The sequence below is a fragment of the Oryzias latipes genome, chromosome 20 (genome assembly GCF_002234675.1).
Source record: "Oryzias latipes chromosome 20, ASM223467v1".
NCBI lineage: Eukaryota > Metazoa > Chordata > Actinopteri > Beloniformes > Adrianichthyidae > Oryzias > Oryzias latipes.
The window spans coordinates 7,101,609-7,123,086 of NC_019878.2; the positions used below are offsets into that span (position 1 = coordinate 7,101,609).

At 40.1% G+C, this 21,478-nt stretch overlaps 1 protein-coding gene across 3 annotated transcripts in view; it reads right to left on the minus strand.

The window, feature by feature from the left end:
* Positions 1-2,447: 2,447 nt before the first annotated feature.
* znf438 (zinc finger protein 438) overlaps positions 2,448-21,478 on the minus strand; it is a 61,089-nt gene continuing 42,058 nt past the window's right edge. For 2 of the 3 annotated variants that reach the window (XM_011488709.3, XM_011488708.3), the window contains exons 3-4: positions 5,914-7,669; positions 2,448-5,823 (exon numbers count right to left, since the gene is read on the minus strand). In XM_011488709.3, coding sequence (XP_011487011.1) covers positions 5,238-5,823; positions 5,914-7,646 — 2,319 coding nt within the window. In that variant the 5' untranslated portion in view covers positions 7,647-7,669 and the 3' untranslated portion in view covers positions 2,448-5,237. The remainder of the gene's footprint in view (positions 5,824-5,913; positions 7,670-21,478) is intronic. The other variant, XM_023950069.1, reaches the window with a different exon arrangement.

Below are 21,478 nucleotides of genomic sequence, written 5' to 3' on the forward strand. Positions count from 1 at the left end.
AACAAAGCCAGTTTTTTGTTTTGTTTACATGGTGGTAGCATCCGACACAAATAGACAATAGACAACCAGACTAAATGCAAACAAAAAAAAACATTTATGCATAAAATCTTGTAACAAAGACAATCCTTTTTACAAACAAGCATTTTGTCAGTTTGTCTATTTTTTAATGGTATGTTAAAACAAATTAATATAGAACTTAAAGAAAACTTACACGATTTTGCACAAGAACCCAATGGCTTTTAAAAGAACTTCAAAAAGCTTTGTTTCCAACTGAGTCTTAGCCTGAAAAACAGTTAAATACACTTAAGTCTACAAAATCCCTTTGATGGTTAATGCATGAATTGTATTGTAAAGTAGAGTTTTAGTTGTCTTAAGATAAACAAGTATAGCTTCTATACATTTTTAGTCTTGTCATGGGTGCATTTAGAAAAGCTTGCAGAAATGAAAGGAGCAAAATCAGCTTTTTGTTGTCATTAAGTCTTGCCAAGATTTGTTAAGATGCTGTCTCTTTACTGATTCTTTGGGGAGACCATGGCACAGAGGTATAGTGGTCAACCCTTAATTGAAAGATTGCAGGTTCGCTTCCTGCCTTGCTCGGCCATGTGCTGAAATGCCCTTGGGCAAGACAAAGAACCCCCTATTGCTCCAGGTGGTCATAGATTGATGCCTGTGTTTGGCAGTGAAGCTGCCATCAGTGTGTGCATGGGACTGTAAAATGTTTCAGGAAGGAACGCCATACAAGTATGTGCCATTTAGAATATTTAGTGAAAGGAAATGTTTGTTTGCCTCAGTTTTTCCAGAAAAATTATAATTCCTGATAGATTTAAGATTTACTGATTAGATACCTCGTAGCTTTCACAGGTGAAAGCTAAAAGAGATTTTTGTCAATTTCTTCATCCAAACTTATTTGACTGATGTGTCAAATGTCAAGTTGTTTCTTTGAGTCCTCTTTGTCATAAAGTCATGCTTTTAATTTACTTAATTCTAGATAACATCTCTAAATTTAGTGCCAGATTTCTTTAAGATGTTTTCCTGCTACGCCTAGATCTGTGTGACTATGTGGATAGCATTGGGAAAACTTTTCTAACAGATGAGGTCTTAAAAAGTCAGACTAAGTGCCTCATCTCTCCATGTTTTTTAATTAAAAAAAAGGTCTTGGATGCATACCAATTCTGACAGTTAATCAGCTGATCGACTAAAGAAGAGTCTAAATTTATGTGAAACCTCTCGAAAATACGCCGAATGCAGGGCTTGGAATGTCACAACGCTAAAGCAGACAGATGGAGAGTCAGTTTGAGGGGAGGAGCTCCGAGGTGAGGCATATGCACGCTCCTGAAAGCCCTTCGGCTAACCCACTTTGCTTGACCCATCTTGTAGCCCGCTGAACACATAAACACATGAGCTTCTAAACGTTCAAATGTTAACTGATGCTGCATCTATTCTAGCTTTTTCGCTCAATTGGTGTAGCACTAGAAGGGGAATGAGTAACTAACTGTTCATAGTGCAGCCAAGATCCATCCATTAAAAATATAAGTGTGCCACTTTAAGACTGTGTTACCTGGATCAGCTCATCATGTTTGGTCTAAAGACAGAAGATTGGTCCAAATGGATGGAAGAGAGAAATCTTGTTAGGTCGATTTTAAAATCAGTGAACGTTTACCATGGATGAGTCAGATGTTTCATTGTCAAGCTACAAGGGTTTAAAACCGACCTGTTTGTTACACCACTGAACCGAATCGTGTGGAAAGTTTATCATACTACTTTACGTTTAAAGCTGCAAATGCATATTTCGCTACATTTAAGAATTAGGTATTGCTTTATTACCTTACGCCAGGGTTAGTATGAGCCAACAGAAAGGTTTTTCTTTATTTTGCCTATTGGCAAAAACAATACCAAACGGAAAATATTCTGATATTTTGAATATATTGAACCAAAGCAAAATATGGACCCAAAAGCATTAGAGCCAAAAGCTGGTAGATGCTTGGTTAATAAAACAAACACACACACAAACACTGCTGCACCATAAACACTGGTTTGTTTAATGTGCTTATAGACTGTGATGATATCCACATATTTTTTTATTTTTTATTTCACCGATTGCTAAACTAAATTTCTTTTTTTTAGTTAAACCCATCAATTATATCACATAAATTGCAAAGACTGTGGGTGTCATGGTAGGTATGGACAGTTGACTGGAAGATTTGCTGTTGCCCATAATTCCAAAGACATTTGTGCATATTCTTTTAAACATATGAAAAGTACAGGACCACGTATCTTGGTGTCAAAGTTGGGCCATTTTCCATTGGAGTACATGAGGACTAGTGGTTTCTCAGTAAAATGCACCTAGTTTCACTTGTTTTTGTTTACAAAGAGCTTCAATCCTACAGATAAAGGGTCACTGCTACATGGCTGTTAAAAGGTGATAAATCAACGCAGAAGGACAGAAATGTTGTCTTTGTTTTCAACAAAGCAAAACTTTATTCTCACATCAGGTTCTTCAGATACACAAACAGTCACAATCACAAACACTTTCAGTCATTGATTTTTTTTTTTTTCCCCAAGGACACAACCAACACATGAAGTGAGTCAAACACATTGTGTCACTTCCCAACTTGTGCAGACAGTTATGCAGGTTTCCATGTAGCTGAGGAAAAAAGGAGACTGACCTGGATTCTGTCACTTCCTGCTTTGTGTCAGAGCTTGAGAGTGCAGGACAACACGGACCAGCATGCAGTGCAGCTCAGCGGGTTGACCTCCATTCACACTCCTATCTTTAGTGTCAGACATATAAGGACAGCTCTAGATGGCTTCTGAATCAATATTATATGCATCTCACTGCAATCCACTGGGACTGAAAAAAGCAGCAGAAGTGACTATGTAAATATATATATATATTTATTTTTCTTTTAAATTCTCAATATATCTCTATAGTCTATCTATATAATGAGTCTATATGGCATATATATATATACTTTAAAAAGCTGTTTTTTAAACATTCAGGTACATTCACTTGACCCTGTGAATTATTTTTTTCTTCATAAAAAAAGATCAACATAGACAACAAACGGAGCTACATGTATTAATGCCCCCCCTCCTCCAAACCAAAAAAGAAGGAAACATAAAGGTCTCAGTGCTGGCCCGGACAGGACCCTTCACAAGCATATAGACCAAAAGACCTCTGTATAAACCTACAGTATAAAATAGCATATTTATCTGGACTTGACAACAGTTTATATGTACTCAGTCTGGGTGCACGAAACTCCACAAGTGCATACATGAGCTGGCAACGACAGGTCAGCAGGTAATCCATAGTTACTAAATCATAAACAGTACTTACTTATACAATCACCAGATAGATAGACCCTTGGCATGTCACTAAACACACACGTAGGCGTTAAATCAAGAACTCAGCTGACGAAAATCCATAGCGATGATGCGCCACATCAAAGATGGGTTTTTTCCTCCTCTTCTGTTCTATTAGAAAGGCCACAAAGTGTCCTTTAGGTGCTGGTTTGGTGGTAATAACTTTAGTAAGATGGTGAGCTGCCAATACAAATTCCAAGATCTTTCAATACTTGAGACTAAAACTTTGCACGGATATGGACCTTTACCATCTTTAATAATTTAAGGCTAAGGGAGGATTTTTCTGTTTTTGTTTTTTTACTATTGCAATGCTGTGTTAGTTTCTGTAAGTGCTATCCAGCCATGCAAACTTTGTGCAGAATTTCATAATAAGGTCTTAAAGACTAAAATATGAACTCCTCAGAAATCAAAGGAGTTCTGGTACCCAGTCCTGACCTCATCTGAGTCTAAAACTGGCACCAAGTGAGCTAAAAAAGAAAAGAAAAAAAAAAAGATAATAATAATAATGCACCCCTGAATTCAGACAGGTGCACATGGTGCAGCCCAACTCTAGTAAACTATGGAAATACTAAAACATTTAGTAATCTTATGTGGATTTAGGTGGTAGAAGCTGCGTGCGTCAAAAAAGGAAAGAGTGAAATGAAAGAGTTAAAGTGAAAATTTCTGGATGACTCAAAGAGTGACAAGCCTCTAGAACAGTTTTACTCCTTGATGGATTACATATTTAAACGGGTAAAAAAAAGCAACAACTTTGCAATCAGTTTTCCAACAGGATAATAAATAAAAGTCTCTAAATCCTAAAGCAGAACAGTGCAATCATAACAGTAGGGAAATGGTACTCATGGTAGTCTTTTTGTTTCCTCTTATAGCAGGTTTATCTAAAAAAAAAAACCTGCGCTCTTTTTCATTTATATGTTTGTTTGTTTTATTTAAACTCAAGCCTGTTTTACCCTGATGCGTCTGTGGTGCGTCTCCATCGCGTTAACACAAAAGAAAAGAACGTTCATTAATAACGTTTACATCGCCTCCGCCATGTCTGTGCCTGATGTCCGTCTGACGTCTCGATTTTACAGCAAAAGGTCAGAGAAACAGGAAACAGGTTTGTGTTTCAAAAAAAGAAAAATATAGCATATTAAATTTTTATCTAAAGTGGCATGGCCACGTGATAAACACACATAACAAGCTCTGTGGGTAACATCCGTTGTCTATTTTGCCACAAACGACCAAAGTGTTATTTTGGAAGTTTAAAAACAACATAATTTATCACACAAAACATAAACTATGTCATAAATGATTTTTGTCTTTGTAATTTGACAAAGTTTTGGATGTTGATGACGTAGTGATGGCTGAACAAATTACACAACAGAGACGAGTAAACTGACGGACGGTCGTAAGATGGACTCCTCACGCAATGCAATGGAGACGCACCGCAGATGCTCCAGGGGAAATCCGGCATAACTCCTGATTCTAGGTAAATACAACCTTAGATGATGACATTTGATAGACAAAAACAAAACAAAAAATAGAGGGGACAGCCTGCTAGGACTCAAAGTTTTCTATGTAGCATGATGATCCTCAACTGCTCATGCAAGTTATTATTTCCTAATTGATATTTCCAGCTTTTTGCTAAGCAAAATAACTCAGTGTAGAAGGTTCTAAGGAGCTGGAGTTATAGTAACCTAATAGTAATACCATAACTAGTTGTAATGCCTCATGTTGTGACTCATAAAACCTAAAGGTTAGATAGAGTCTGCTTTCCTTTCACATACCCCATGGTGTGTAAAGATAAAACTTTATTTAAAAAGTGTTAATGCAACTTCTGAACCCTGTGCTGATGATTTTGAGTGTTTTTGAGAAGGAGCTACTTTAAATATCTAATCTGGGCTTGGATCAGGAGTGTCCAGACCGCCGTCTGCCTCCCACTCTTCCTGCCCGGGGTAGGAGCTCAGAGCATCCCACAACAGGCTGGGGTGTTCACAGTGGTGGTGACTCCTCCAGTGCTCCATAACCGTCTCTTTAGTGTCCAACACTTTGCTGCAGAGCACACAGTTAAAATTGGCACCTGCTGCTAGTACGCTAAAGCTCCCAGTGGTATCTGGTAAGGATGATGATCCACCGCCCTGCCCCGGCTTACCGCAATGCTGGGACATAATATGCTTCTTGAGCTTGAAGAGGGAGAAGAATTCTTCATCACAGCTGCCACACTTGACTAGGTTGCGCTTCTCATTTAGCTGTCGCCAGTAATGGGCAGCGTGCTTCACCAGCTCGTTCTCAGCGTCTCGATTGCCCAACGTTTGGCCATCGTGAGGTGGGATTGGAATGTCTTCTTCATGGACGTACAGCAAATGCATCTTCATGTCAGCAAAGGTGGGAGTGACAACCTGACAGCGGCCACATTTGATTTGTAGCTCCACGGGATCCTCAGGATCTTGCTCATCCGATGGTTCTAGTGAGGTGGCTCTGTTAAGAAATACGTAGGCAATCCGTCATGTATGCATAAACCCTACTGAAAGGGTAGAGGTCACAGTAAAGTAGCTAAAACGGGCTCACCTGTTTGAATCCTCGTGTTGGCAGACTGATGGCTCCACTGTCAGCACCACTTTATGAACCTCTCTCAGATGACGAAAGTACACTCCGACATATCCAAAAGCCTTCTGGCAGAACTCGCAGCACAGCGAACGGCGTGGTCTCACCTCGGTGTGGTGAAGCTTCATGTGAGTGCTCAGACTTCCTCGGTGTGCGTATGCTTTGCGGCACAAAGGGCAAATGTAGGGCCGATTGTTGGTGTGCGTGTTCATGTGGCTTTGGAGGTGGTGCTTGAACTGGAAACAGCGGCTGCAGATGGAGCAGCGGTAGAGTGGACGGCTTCCAAAGAACATTCTGGGTTGGGAGCCTCCTCTGAGGTGGACACTTACTGGTGCTGGCTGTGGGAGACAGTCAAGGACTTTGGTTGTCGTAGCGATCTGGGGACCGAATAGGAGTTCTTGTTCTTTGCTATTGGGAGTAATGGCAGGTAAGCTAACAAGCTGCGGAACGGTTTCCATCACCAACACAGGCTTCGGTCGAATGCTGCGATATTTCTTTGAAATGTCAAACTCCTTCTGTTTGGAACTTGGAATAATAGCTGGCACTTTCTCTGGAACCCTTCTTCGGAAGAAGGACAAAGACCTCTTCTTTCGAGCCTCAAAGGCCAAGATGTCTTCCACGGTCTTCCTCTTTCTTCCCCTTTTTTTGCCAGGTGGTTTCTGCAGTGTAACAGACATGGGTGTTTCCTTAATGTGGGGCACAGTTTGGCAGGTACCAAACTGAACACAGTTTGGTACCTGGTTCTTGCTCGTGGCTTCAGCCGACTTAAATTTCTTGGATGGAGTTTCTAAGGGGCTCTGTAGTCCTGACTGTATAGACAAACTCTTCCTTTCTGGGGATAAGCTATTGGACTTGGTCGCTGGGATGAGGGTACTCTTCATTTTAGAGTAGGGGAGAATAGGCAGCTTACCCTTCGGTGGAGATGGAATAATCTGAACTGCTTTACTAAAGATGGCCGGTGACAGGACAGCAATGCCGCTCTGAGCCTGAGCGGCAGTAATTTTCGACTGGCACAGCCGCACAGTACTTTTATTTTCCTCAGAGGGTTTGGCTGTGGTGCTAGTGGCAGCAGCAGGAGGAGGAAACTCAACCTTTTGAATGAGACCCGCAGACCGTTCTGAGCTGTCGGACGTCTGCTCCAGCTGAGAACCTTGATAGAGGACAGCGTTTTCTGGTAGTAGAGCGCTGACTGAGATGTCTGAGGAGGCTGGGTCTATGAGAATAACCTGCTCTGAAGGCTCTTCTTTTGGTGTAAAGGTTTCACTTGCATGCTTAGCCTCTTGTATCTTCTTCTTGAAACCACTCACCACTGTCTGAGTCAACACAGAAGCATTGGAGGCCACTTTTAAGTTGGAAGCCAATGTTGGGGATTTGACCTTATCACAAGTCCCCTTGTTCCTCATTGACTGGTATCGGGGAATAGGTAACTTGAGGTTCTTCTGACTTGACTGGGTTTGTTGCTGTGGCGTCTGAGAGGATACAGCAGGGGGGAGTGCCACCAAAGAGAATGTACCCTCTTGACCTGCTATTTGCATGAGAGCATAGTTTTGTGCGGGTACAAGGATGGACTTGGGGCTTGAAGCAGTGGTAGCCTCAGGAAAGACAGATGGGGGTTGGCAGGACAGGGCTGCAGGGGATGGGGAGGGCACCACAGCTGGGGCCTTGGGGGCAATGCTCCGAAACTGAAGGCTCTTCATCTGATGGTCTCTTTTGGTACCAACTGCAACCAAAGAAAACAAGCATTAAGTTAGCTGTTATGCATCAAATTTAAATGTCAGCCATAGGTAAGACCATAGCAAAAAATAGTAAGGACTAGCTGAGGTGGCTTCAGAGATTTAAGGTCTTGATTGAATAAATTTGACCTCAATGTACACTGTCTCCATTTTTTTATGGTTTCATCACTTTGCAAGCTGAGCAGGGGCAGAGATAAACACGCTCTGACAAAAACTACATGCATTCGCACAAGTGTGACAAGCTGTCCTATTATCCATGCATCTTTGGTCACACACAGAGCCATGTCTCTCCCCCAGGCTAAGGACAGACTGCCACCTTTGATATGCACCCAGCATGCAGCCATGGTACACGCTGAGGATCTTAAAGGGGCTCCTCGTGCCCCCTCCACCCCCATTTCCTGGAACAGTCAGTTGGTGGAGCGTGAAAGTTGCCCGACGGCGGCAACTTTACCAGTTGAAGAGGGCCTCTGTCTCTTCTCCCCTTCCACTGACCAGCTCTAAAAATGTGTCCAAGGGCAAAGAGGATGCCCCTTGAAAAAAATTATACCTTGCTCACTAATAACATTTCATGCTTTGCCGGTAGGGATGAAGCTTTTCTATACAGAATTTCACCTTTTCAAGCTGTGATGATACGAATTACTGCTGAAATCTAGGAAGGGACTATAACCTCAAAGGGAGCTTTTAAACAAGCCTTTATGATCTCAATCTACAATAGTGTTTCCTTCCATCAATCAAAAGGTACGGTTATACAAACAGAGGAAAAACTGCCTTCGTTTATATCAATACTGCATCTTTATATCAAAAGGAGGGAGAGATTACAGTGGAAAGCTTCAAAGGGCCTAATTGTAAGCAGACCCTCAGGTTCCAATTCCACATGATGACCTGACTCTCAATAGCAGCATTTGATCCAGCCAAAGTTCAAACTCCAACACCGATTGGCACAGGGCGCAATCTGGAGGTGTTACAAAAGGAAAATGTCCAACGCAGTCATTTCCACGTGAAAAAAAATAAAATGAAAATAAGATGTTTAATTCCATTCTAAAGCATGAACCTCCACACATTCCAGTAAAGAAGAAAAGAAAAAGTGCTCAGGCATATTGTTTAACAGCTGGAAGTATTTCTGTGCAGAGATTATTTATACAGTGCCCCCACTGCATTATGACTCCATAAAGCTAAAGATTTTCCTCCTCTGTGTGGATAGCTGATTCCACCTCGACTGTGACTTTGGCTGAACATACAACGGAATAATAAAAACATCATAATGTGTGTTCCTGCTGGCAATTTAAGAAAGAGGTGAAAGTTTATAGATAAAGGCAACGGCTTTTAACTGATGCTGGAATGGTTAGGCATTTAGAGCTAAATTAACAGTAGACGTTTGTTGTGTCAAAATATAAAAAGTCAAGGAGAGTCAGATTTTAAGGTTGAAAGCTTTCAAATGTAAAAGAAATCTTTAAATTATCCATCACTAAAACCAAAACATTATTAACAGGAATACTTTAAAATGTCTAAATATGCGGAAAGAAGCATAATTAATACAAAAGTGGCAAAGGTCAATGCACCATGTTCACCAACATAATGGGCAGAATAAAGTCACAGATGTTATATCTCCAAATGTCTGTTAATAAAAAGGTGGACAAATGTTTTACATTTAATTCCTTCAGTAACATTTTATTTCTTTTTTACATCAACATAGTTTCTGTAAAGAACAGGACATTCCTCAACTATGAAAGAAGTGTGTCCTTCCTTTTAAAAAAAAAAAAAAAAAAAAAGAGAAAGTAAACCAGAAATCATCCCAGATGAAGTCATTTTCATTTCTAGAAAATGTACGTGGGAATAGTTCCTTTTTTTGCCATATTGCCCAGCCCAAAGATAAGGATGATGTCAGAAATGAGGTGACTAATTGATAAAGGTATGCTTGTAACAAAGTGCTGTTGTTAGGCTGGACGGGTTTTCACATTCCTGCTGGAAGGCGTTACAACCCCGTTTTATTCCAGTGTAAGCTTGCACCGATAGCCTGAGGCCCTGGAGCCATCACTTTAAAAACACTTGTACTTTCTGAGTTGTATCACAGCAGAACTCAGATCCAAGAGACAAGTGAAGGAGACACAGCCTCAGGCCACATGTAGCTCTCTTCCTTCCTGCACGGATCGACAGCACAACCTTACTGCTGTAATCCTTGCAGTATTAATATTTGAAACCAGCACTCTGCCCGTTATTTCCCCTCTGTGTGTATACTCTTAGTGTGGTGTGTGTGTGCATCTATTAACCTAATGAGCTGCTTTAGCAGCTTTAACAACTACATGGACATGGGGGGGGGGGGGGGGGGACATGAAAAAGATCTTTCTTTTTTAGGTACTGATGTAACTCTCGCTGTCTACTTGCCCTGTCATCATTATGTCTCCTCAGGAGGATCTTCAAGGAAAGAAAAGAGAAAGCAAGTCACTCTAAGCGCGTCCTCCTGCTGATAATGATCTACAAGCAGTCAACCTTTTTTTTTGGCTAAATAAGCTTTCATTGTAGCCCCATCAGCTCAGCAACAAGTTGTAACTTAAAAATTTGTTTTGAACGCAGCAACTTAATAGAGGTTTCAAATTTCTAAATATAATTCGACTTAAAAGGCCGGCAGACATTTATGTTCCAACAAAAGTGTACTACTCGATTTATTATCAATTATATTGTTGGAAAAGCATCATCAATTATTCATCCCAAAGTTGCAAATGTGAAGGCCAAAAGTTGTCTCTCAACTCAAAAGAATTAGCCAACGTAGACATTAAAAACGTGCACAAACGAGGATCCCAGATCCTCTTTCTGCTGGTTGATTTGAAACGCCAACCTCTCCAATCTCCCAGAGGTCAAAGGTCAGAGCTGGGGTGAAGCGAAAACCTGGGTTCTGGACAAAATATCTTAGACAGGCGGAGAAAAAATGAAGGTGTTTGAATGTAGGGGAGGGGGAATTCACAAGCCAGATTATCAGGTGAAGTCTGTGAGGTGAGAGGTGAGGATCTGCTGTTTATAGTATGAACAGGTCAGGGTTGAACAGGAGGGCAGAGTGGGAGCAGGCCTGGCTTTCACCTGGAATGGACTGGAATTTGGTCAACATACATAAACAACAATCAAATAAATATCAGCGTTCACTCTCCAGTCTGGGCGTGGGTCACATGAAGAGTTAGTTTTGCCAAAACGAATGAGCTGATCGGCCAAAACAGACACATGGTCGCTGGCCAGGACTGCAGTTTATTAGGGCTGAAAGTGTTGCTCTGTAAAATGTCAAAACATGGAGAAGACTGTGTTCAAGTCGCATCCCTAAAGCTTTCTCTGATTCCACTTCCTTTCAGCCTCATCTGCAGTGAACAATCATCTGAGAATACTTTACCTGTTCTCCTTCAAATGTTAGCAATTCCAGCTGGAGAGTCTGATTACTGTTCACTTTTTGGCATTTGATTTGATTTTGTTTTCCCTCAAAGTCAGATGTTTAACACTGCAGAATCCCTTTTTTTCTGACTAAACGCAGCAGTATGCTGAAACACTTGTGAAATCAAGCACAATCTATTTTAGCCTCTGATCATTTAAAGTCACTTAAACACACAGACAATATATCATTTCAAGGCCAATTTAGGTTTGCTTTGTAATGTTCATTTTGGTATACAATGTAAAAAAAAGTATTTAGTAGAACAAGTAAAAAAATATAGATTACAATATCTTTTTGCTTTTTTATTAGTGAAAAAATTTACCAGTGGAGCTAGTAAAATTTGTCTTATTCAATTTTCTCATAATTAGTATATTTTTGAAGTCAGCCATAACTCATATTTAGGGATATTTAATGTTGTTAGTAAGGACATGTATACACTTTTCCCCCAAATATATCCTATTTTAAGTGTTGCAACCATCAAACTATCTGTGTTCCTAGACCAAAATCCCATTACAGACTGGATTTACACATTTTAAGATAAATTTGTTCCTCAGAATATGTTTACTTTTAAACTTCTCTCTCCTGCTTTTATCCAATGTATCTGTATTGAGTTATATGTCAAATAAAACTTTCCTGTTTTCCAAAATCTAAATCTGTTTCTTGAAAATCTTTATATAGAAAACCTCTGCTTGAAAAAACAAATACAAGTTAAAAAAACATGTTTAATTTGAGATTTATTTGTTTTATATATATTATAAAATGGGATGCTTTCAAGATCAAAGGACTCAACAAGAAATTCCATATTAGATTTATTTTCTTAAAAGAAGTAATTACATCTTCCTGAAAAGTTACCAGGAAGTTGGTCATACATGAGAAGAGTTGTGGTCTTTTATGTGAAATTTTCACAGATGTATCACGATTGAACCACGTTAAAACCACGAAAGAAGTACAAATAAACCACACAAAGAAAACGTAAATCAACATGGAACATGAACCGTACGTGGTTATTGTGCTGTTTAGATGCAATTCATTAAGGATTTGTGCATCAATTCTATAATTTTATTACGATACATGCGCCGTATACGCAATATGAAAGTTATTCATTGGTAGTACATGAATTAAAAGTCTGTTAGACATACGTGGCCTTACGTGGAATGGTCATGGAAAGCCACAAATTTACACATGCATCTAGTAATTGCGTATAAATTACGTTAAATACGCAAAACTGTTTCATTCTCAACAGACCACAAATTGTGGACAGCAAAAAACTGAACTCCCGTAAAGAACCATTGGTTAAAACCCTCGGAAGAAACACAAGAAACACTTGTGAATTGCATATATCACAAAAGATATGGACATTTCATAGGAGGACGTAGTGATGTGTTTAAACTAGATACACAACACTTGGTGACACTTTTTTTAAGTGTATAGAACATTTGACCTGAATCAACATTTTTTTACATGACTAAAACTTGACTAAAATAGAACATTATTTCTCTGGCATCTCAACTAAGGAGCAGTGATGAAAACTTCAAAACAGACATGAAATTCATCAAGACTTCTCATAGGAAAAATGGGTTAAAGGGCTGAATGTGGCCCTGTGGGCATCTAGAGATGGTCTCACCCCAGAAAAGTCCAGTACACTTAGCTCGATTGGGTGAAAAACGTCCAAAGATTTCTTACCTCAATTTGTTCAGTTAGGTTAGGTTTGTTCTCACACAAGAGAGTCTTTAAAACAATCTAAATGCCTTTCAGACATCATGCATTGGTGGTGAGACTATTGTCTGAAACACTCTGACAAAGAAAATGTCAAATAAAAACTTGAACTTGTACAGAGCTGCTTTTATTTACCAAGTAAAATGCCTTGTGCTTACGTTGCTTGCTTATTTAGGTTTGGTCCAGTTTAGATGCGTTTTCACTAGTGGTACGACTCGTCCATTCATATCATAATTTGTGGTTGACGATACAATTAAAGGTCGATGTTGGTTCATTTTGAACAATTCACCGACCAAAAATACATCCAAGACATCTTTGGCCAAAACCTCAACCAGTGTGATTCAGAGATAAATAACTGGGTACTGAACAGAGAAGGTGAAGTTTTCCAGATTCCTTGCGTTTCTTACAAGATAATCAAGTGTAAATTAAAAATTAGTAAAAAGAAACAAGTAAACCAGAATTAATGGCAAATCCATTCACATTTTAGTTTTCTAAATTTCAGCCCGCTGTTGTTTTCCACATCAAAATAATACAAATGAGACATGTATGGTCGTGTCTTTGCTAAATTTAAAGTGTTTCCACTTTAAATGTAATGATGGATTGATCGTTTTTTGCTGACGTCACATGTGTGTTGTATGCTGTGATGCATTTGGTAATTTTCACTTAACAGTAAAATAAGCCTACCATGTCTTAATCCAAATGGTTTTTCTGATTTCGGTTATCAATTAATCTAATTTTTAAATGATTATACTATGGTATAGGTCGATTTGATCAACATCTTGCCTCAGACAGATTGATCTGGTTGGATCGTAGAAATATAAATTGATTTAGTTACTTAATGGTTACACCATAGCTTTCACACATGGCAAACGAAGCAGACAATTATGGGAAACAAGCACCCTCATATCAATCTGACCTCTCAAGTGAAAGAAAGGTAACTATTAGTTAAATTTTGGGAAAGCTAAAAAAAACCCACTTGAATTCACTTGAAATGATAGTGATGAAAAAATACATTTACAGAAGGGTTTAAAAAAACAAATTAAAACAAGCCCAGACAAAAGTGACGGTACTCACTAGAAAACATTGAAAATAATTTCAACAAAGGGACATGTTGAACTACAGTATTTCCTCCAAATATCACTACAGACGTCTTTCAATTGCATTTAGTCTATCTACCTGTTTAAAGGACGAAGAGTCAGCACAGTACTATTTGCCAACATAGCGTGTACCATACTAGACATGGACCACAGAATTTGTTTACCAGGACATCGGCTCTGTGTTTACAGAGAAAAAAGCATGTAGCATACCCCAAACAGAAACATAGAGGAGGCTTGGTTATGTTAAGGGCCTGCTTGTCTGCATCTGACACAGGGTTTCTCGACTATTTGCAGGGCATGGTGAAATCTCAAGACATTCCAGGCATTCTGGAGCAAAATCTGGTGCTTAGTGTCAAGAGGCTTGGTCGCGGTTGCAGGTCACGGGTCTTCCAAGAGTTCAATTATCCAAAACAGACTCACCAAAAACACAAAACCTATGTGCAAGTTAGTAGGGTGTTCCTCTATAGGCCTGTGATCCAGATCCTATTGAATATCAATGGAAGGAGCTGAACATGCTGTCTGGGGAAGTTGAGAAAGGTAAGGGCCGTTTTCTTATAAGGGTTGAGTCAAGATATCTGTAGACAGATGCAGAAAACTTTCCCTGACATAATTCAGGTTCTTGCAGTTATGAGCCTTTGGGCAGCTGGGTTTGTGTTGTATGAAGAAATAGTGATGCATGTAAGTCAAACATAAAATGGGCCCAACCCTAGGAGGTAAAGATTGAAAATAGGTGGTGCTTTGTATCTTAAGAAAACATATTTATGAATAGGTTCAAGGCTATTAAACCTGTCTATTTGTGAAGTTTTAAGACAAAAAAGTCAAAGTCTGTGCGCCAAAGTGCTATAAAAACAGATGTCTGCAGGAAAAAGTAGTGGACAAGAGAAGGAAGCTTCTTTTCTGGTGAGTTTTCTAAAGAATCTGATCAGAGGTGTTTTAAGGGAAGCCGAGCACAGAGCAGAGTGATGTGGGGTTTGTTATCTTCCTTGTAGGTGAGAGCTGCACTCATCTGGGATTCACAGATAGAGCCTGGAGATGAAGGGGGGGATGTGGAATGAAGTGAGCGAGGTAGAGCTAAAAACCCAGAAGAGGCCCAGCTCCCCCAGGTTTTAGCTTAGATGAAAGGCCAGGATCTGTGCTAGATAAGAGAGCAGATCATGGGGGGGTCGGGGCCAGCCAACTGTGGGAAGCCATGTCCAGCGGCCATCTTTCACTAGTCTCCTTCCTTGTTGTCTAACATATACAAACACATATACACAGCATGTGGGACCCATAAATTAGGGTTTAAAGTACAATGCATCTACTGCAACAGACTTTAAACAAAACAGTATTCTGCCAGTTTTGCTGACAATCTCAGTCCATATCTTCTTTTGATTGATGAATTGACCCATTTTCTGTCTAAAACTGCTAACTTCTCTCGGCTAATTGCTCATCTATACACAGAAATGTAGCTTACAGTCTGCAGGGAGCAGGAGTCTGCAGCAAAACTGCTCATGAAGAAAATGAAATAGGTGTTTACAGACGTCCTTGTATCATCCCTGAGCCCTGCTGTAGGAGAGAGCCAAGGAGAAGAAGACACACTCAAACGCAGTTCGGAAGCTTCCAACTGCAGCGTTTCACTATTTTACCAGACAACGGGAGTACAAAGGCGTTGCAATTGAGTATAGAAGAGAAGCATATGCTATTTACATTTTTCCAGGTGCACAAAGATAAACAGAGCCCAGTGTTGTCTGCTGTCACCTGTGCAAATCAATGCAAGGAGAAATCCATTCTAATTAGGATCTGGCTACCCCATCCCAAATATGGATGCTGATTAATCGCTAAAGAAATCCCACAGCTGACCTGTGATTCCCCAAACAAAAATCGCCCACATGACACCAGTTTAGATAATGAAAAGAAAAGCCCTCATCACTCTTAGGGCATAAAGAACGGAAAACTTGGTAATGGCCACTGCATAAAGGTTGCCCTGTGAATATAAAGAAGAGACAGGGCAACATAAATACCTGACAACCACTGACCTCTGCCCTGGTCATCCAGAGGAAGCTGTAACACCATCAATCATCTGGATTCATCCACTTGGCTAATGCTCAGATGACTGACATGCAGCGACCAGAGTCATGTGCTGTGTTAGTGCAGAAGGCGTGACAGCAGAGCATCCACATGTATGCATGGAGAGGTGATTGTTCAAGGTGTCGAGGTAATGCCCCCTGTTCACCGCCACTGCACCCTCAGGCAGCCAGCACTGTGTTAGCCATTCAGACCTGGCTCAACAGCAAACCTTTACCTGACCTTTCTTTCTGCCGTGACATTTGGACTTCAGAATAGGTCAAACCACGCTAAAGAGGGGTGGAAGGAGAGGAGGGGAAGCAACAGGAAGAAAGAAAAAAAAAGGAGAGCAGTAAAAGCTAACAGATGTCAGATAGAGTCGGTGAATGGAAGTGAATCTAGGGACGGGATAAGACCTTTAAAACCTGTTCAAGTACAAGCAAACTACTTCTGAGTTGACTTATTAGACATGCACCACATCCCTGGAAGTGACATACTGTAAAGTTGACTGATTTACAAAGCCACAGTTCTGTAGTGAAATCTAAAAACCACCAGCTGTTGTACAGACTTAGCTCACTAGCAAAAGAGGGCTCCACATTCATTCATTCATTCATCACTTTTGTGCTGATTGACAGTATTGAAAAAAAAAAAAAAAAGTTGATGATGATGATGCATAAAGGAAAGACACGTTAGATATCTAAAGATACTTTGGGGAACACATGCATTAGCAATGTCTTGAAACTAAACAAATAGGCCATAAAGTTAGGTACATGATTTAGAAGTTTTGCTGTTTAAGCATTTCACTGTTGCCAAATCAAGACTGGAAAGAGAAACTAATTTATGTCTGGAAAGAAAATACACACTGTGATGCTGCATAAGCTCGTAGATATGACACCACAGAGAGTAGGTGTTTAAAGTCAAAGTAGAATCAATGCGTTCCTTTTATTTGTTAAGGTTAGAGTGGGGAAAAAGACTTTTTTGGATTGCAGTAACAAAAATATGTCCAGAGCTTTGTTATAACAGGTAGTATGAAAAAATGTTGCTTTATCAAGCAGAACAACACATTTACTCCTACAAGCAACAGTTCTAACCTTTACAGCTCTGGGTAACATCCATCCATACAGACAACATGAAGAGAAGGCCCCACACAGAGGCGGACTCCAATGAGGATACCTGGAAAACAACCCCACTCCCAGCCCCTATCCTAATGATTACTTAGTGCATTGGAAGAACTTTAATGAGGGCCCCAGAAGGAAAGAAAGAAGGAAGGAAGGAAAGAAGGAAGCTTTCAGCTTGCTAAATTTAGACGCCCGACATCTTCGAAACACTGGAAACGGCGGAGGGGAGACATGGAGAGGTGGGAAACTTCTCCATTTCTTACTTTCTAGACTTTCTTTACCATGTCTTTCTAACCATCATTACACCTTTCATCCGGGGCGACAGTCTCATAGCTCTTTGATTTTCTGAATCTTTTCTCCCTCTCTTCCTGTTCTCAGCCCTCTCTCTTGCACGCTTTCCCTGACTTGCTTTCATTCTCACCTCCCTCCCGATCTGACAGCACCTGAGTAAATAAACAGAGTTGTGTGGGATGCTAATTAGAGCAGGTTCAGGGACATGACGAGCCAAGAGACAGATAAACAGCAAGGTGGGGAGGAGAAGAGATGAGATGGGGGTGGGGGTGGAGGTAACCCACCCCAAGGGGCAACACAACACAGATACACACCAGCAACTCAGCAGTGAAGGACAGACAAGAGTGATTTTGGCTTGCATTCCCAACTTGTGTTGGTTTTGAAGCACAGAGAAACAGCAGTGTTGCAGAAGGCTGAACAGGCAGCCATGGAGTGAAGGGCACCAACAGAGAGGAATGTACCATACTGAAGAAGGAACCATGCAAGTAGTTCCTTAATGACGCTGCTCATGGAGAGACACAGAGAGATCAAAGAAAATGTAGACGATCCCCATAGTTCCTCGTCTGCTGAGGTGAGACCCAGGCTTCTAAAAGCAGGTCACAGCCAGAGAGCTCGTTTTTAAGATGGCCTTTCTTTGTTCCATCATCTACTGCAAAAAATAAAAAGTTAAACTCAAGCAAGAAGAGATTTAAGTTGCATTCCCATTGGTAGGATTAATTCACACCAGGATTTGTTGCCTTGGATACCTTGAACTGGCAAGTGTAAAAGCCTACCCTTTTTCTGGTGTAAACTAAACAAGACAAACCCTTGGAGAATGTTGAACAGGGTTGCCGTTGTGTCATGAAGAGGTAGAGGTTCAACAACCCAGTCTTCTTTGTGTATTTCTTCCCAATATTAATCAGGCAATGGCACCTCCCATAAGACCTATTTGAAGACCCATGACCTCTGCTGGAGACTCCGTTTTTGATGCAGGGCACTATCTTGTTGTGCCCTAAATATTTTTGGTAATGATCACAATTCATGATGTTGTTCAAAAAGTCAAGGCCACTTGTGCAAGAGGCAGCAAAACAACTCCAAAACCATTTTTGAACCTCCATCCTGTTTGGCTATCGGGACTGTGTTCTTTTTTTTTTTTGACGGTCTTGTTTCTTTTTTTATAAACAGTGCCATGTCCTTTACCAAAATTTTCTACTTTTATCTCATATGTACATTGTAGGTTCTCCCAAAAGAATTGTGGTTTTGTCACAAAGGTTTTGAAAACCCAGTCTTGTATTTTAGTGGCTTTGTACTCCGTGTCTACAGATCACTTTGTAAGTTAGTCAGGGTTCTCTATCCACCATTTAAACAATCCTTTATAGTTGTTTTCCCTTAATTTTTCTTTTCTGTCTAGATCCAGGGACGTTTGCTACAAAGTCATGGGCTGTAAACCTCTAGATGATATTGCTCACAATGGACACAGGAACAGTAAAATCTCTGGAAATGGACTTGTGGACTTGAGATCCTCACACCTCTTACACTTCTTTGCAAAGGTTGATTCTCCATTTCTCCATTTTGGGTGGTTACAGACCTGATTGCAACCTTTGAAATATTACAAGATCATTACATGGCTGAGACCAAGTATTTTTTACAAATTTATCAAGGTGTCAATAATTTTTTTCAGTTTATTTTTGAGTTGTGTTTGAATTTGACAAGTTTGATTCTTCTTCTATTTTTTTTTTGTTTTGTTTCGGTGCAAGCAAAAACAAACACTTATATCAAAACAGTTTTAATTGGAACATATTTTCTAACTAATTTTGCAAGAGGGCCAATATTTCTGGCTAGAGACGTCTAATGAGCTGTGTTTGACCTGAATAATTCTTTTAGGAATTTTGGACTTTTTGCTTCAGAACCTACAATGTTAAAGCAAACCAAACCAAAATCTGGGTTTAAAAATAGTTAGCCTTATCTACCCATTCGAACTGAGACAACACGAACCCTTGCATGCAAGCAACTATAAGGGTGTATTCAAACTGGTCTTTTGGTCTGGACCAAGTCTGCTTAATTTGGTCCGGATCAAGTCCTGAACCTCTCGTTTGGTCTTTATTAATAAAGCCACATAACTGAATATTTCTTCACTTGATGGCCAGGAATAATGAGGGCGGGGTAGGGCAAAGAGAAAAAGAATAATGGAAGTCCTGTGCTTGGCAATCCTTGTCGGGATAGTTCACTTATTCAAACTTTATAGTTCACTTAACAATTTTGACCATCTGTTTTAATATCAGGTACAACACTTTTTACTTTGATACAGAGAAGGCATGGTACAATGCGGTTATTGTGGAGATGAGGGCTATGAAGGTATGCTGATACATGTTTATGACATACAGATAGTTGAGGAGCATGTGTATCACGTTAAAAGTTGTTTTAATGATTTCTCATTTATCAGACCACATTTCAATGAGTCGCTGTGTTTTATTGTCACGGTTGCTACCTTCCTACTCTGTTTACATTCTGCAATGCCCAGCTACACTGGCCGTTTTGATCCAGTTGTTGTGCTCCGAGCATGGAGTGACTGAGAAATCTCAGAGGAAACCAAAGATCAGTCCAATTAGAAACAAAGAGAGACCACTTCGAAAGATGGGTCTGAGAGTGGTTCCAGCTCTCAGACCAGGTTCTACAGACTAAAAATTTGTTCCAGATTATCGGGGGAACAGAAAACTAGTTCACTTGGGGTGAACCAAATACGTCCAGTCTGAATACACTGGAAACATTTGTAAGTAATTGTGAATAAACACTTTTAAATACAGCATTTAGGGGCGCATCCGTGAGCCATACGGATGAATAGCCACAGTTCGGCTCACACCTGTACCATGGATCACCCAGAGTCTCTCCCAGTGAGGAGCAGCAGCTGTCCCGCACTGTGGCAGGAGAAAACCGCTGCTCCTCTGGAAACAGTGGGAGGAGCTTTATAGCAGTAGGGAACACAGGGAAGGGAAGGAAAGAAAAGTAGTAAATTCTAACATCCCTGATTCTCTTACTTTTTTTAATTGATTTTTTTTAAAATGGAATGTCTCAAAGCACGTTTGTTTATATTGGAATTTTTTAATATAAAGGAATATCTTGAGTTCAAAGATCTCAATGTTTTCAAATTACAAAAGGGGTTTATTTAAATATACAACTTGTGTGTCAGAAGATTCATAACCCCATGTTGTAACAGTAAAATATGTCCAACATAAGAGGCCTTCAGCTCTCATCTGTTTGCTCAGCTGTTGGACAGGACAAGTTAAAAATAACAAAAGTAAAAAAGGCTTTGTTTTATAAATAAGCCTCAATGAGCAAATATGTTGATGTTATAATACATTTGTGTCTGTGTGTATATATTTTGAAGTACTTCATATATCTGCCAGGCAGCAGTTTAGCTCAGGCGGTAGAGCAGGTCGTCCAACAACCGAAGGGTTGGCGGGTGGATCGATCCCGACTCTCCCCGAGCACGGCTAGTCTGCAGCTCACCACTCCCCCCAGGGGATGGGTCAAAATGCGCAGAAGAATTTCCCCATTGTGGGATAAATAAAGTATCAAATATTAAATCTATGTTTGATGCTTTAAAAAAACGTTATTCATTTTACAGATCCAAAAAATGATCCGAACTGTGACTTTAAAACCAAACACGATCCGGGTGAGTTTTATGATCGTTGCAGCCCTAGCAACAGTACTCCAACTTTACTTACTTGCATAATTCTCAGTGGTGACACAGTCATTGGTTTCATATATAGCACAGAAAAGGAACCTAACATTTGCTTTGTGATGATAAGAAAATGTCAAAGTCAGATCAAAGTCAGCTTTGATTCTGCTGATAACTTAACAGAGGCGCGTGTTTCTCACAAAGGAAAGGAAAGCATCCGCACAGACATCTGGAGATGGACTGCAGCCTCAACCTTAAAATGCTAACAAGGCACATAAACACAACTTTCAATGATAGAGGTGTTTCATGATTAGAAGACATCCTAGGTACAGGCCTGATTGGTAATGGCAAGAGAAAAGGAAACTTCCCTGTTACAAGCACTTGCATAAGCTTTTCATCTCAAGCGAAGTCCAACACAAACGGTGATGGAGAGACTAGGAAGTGAAAGGTTAAGAAGATCGCTT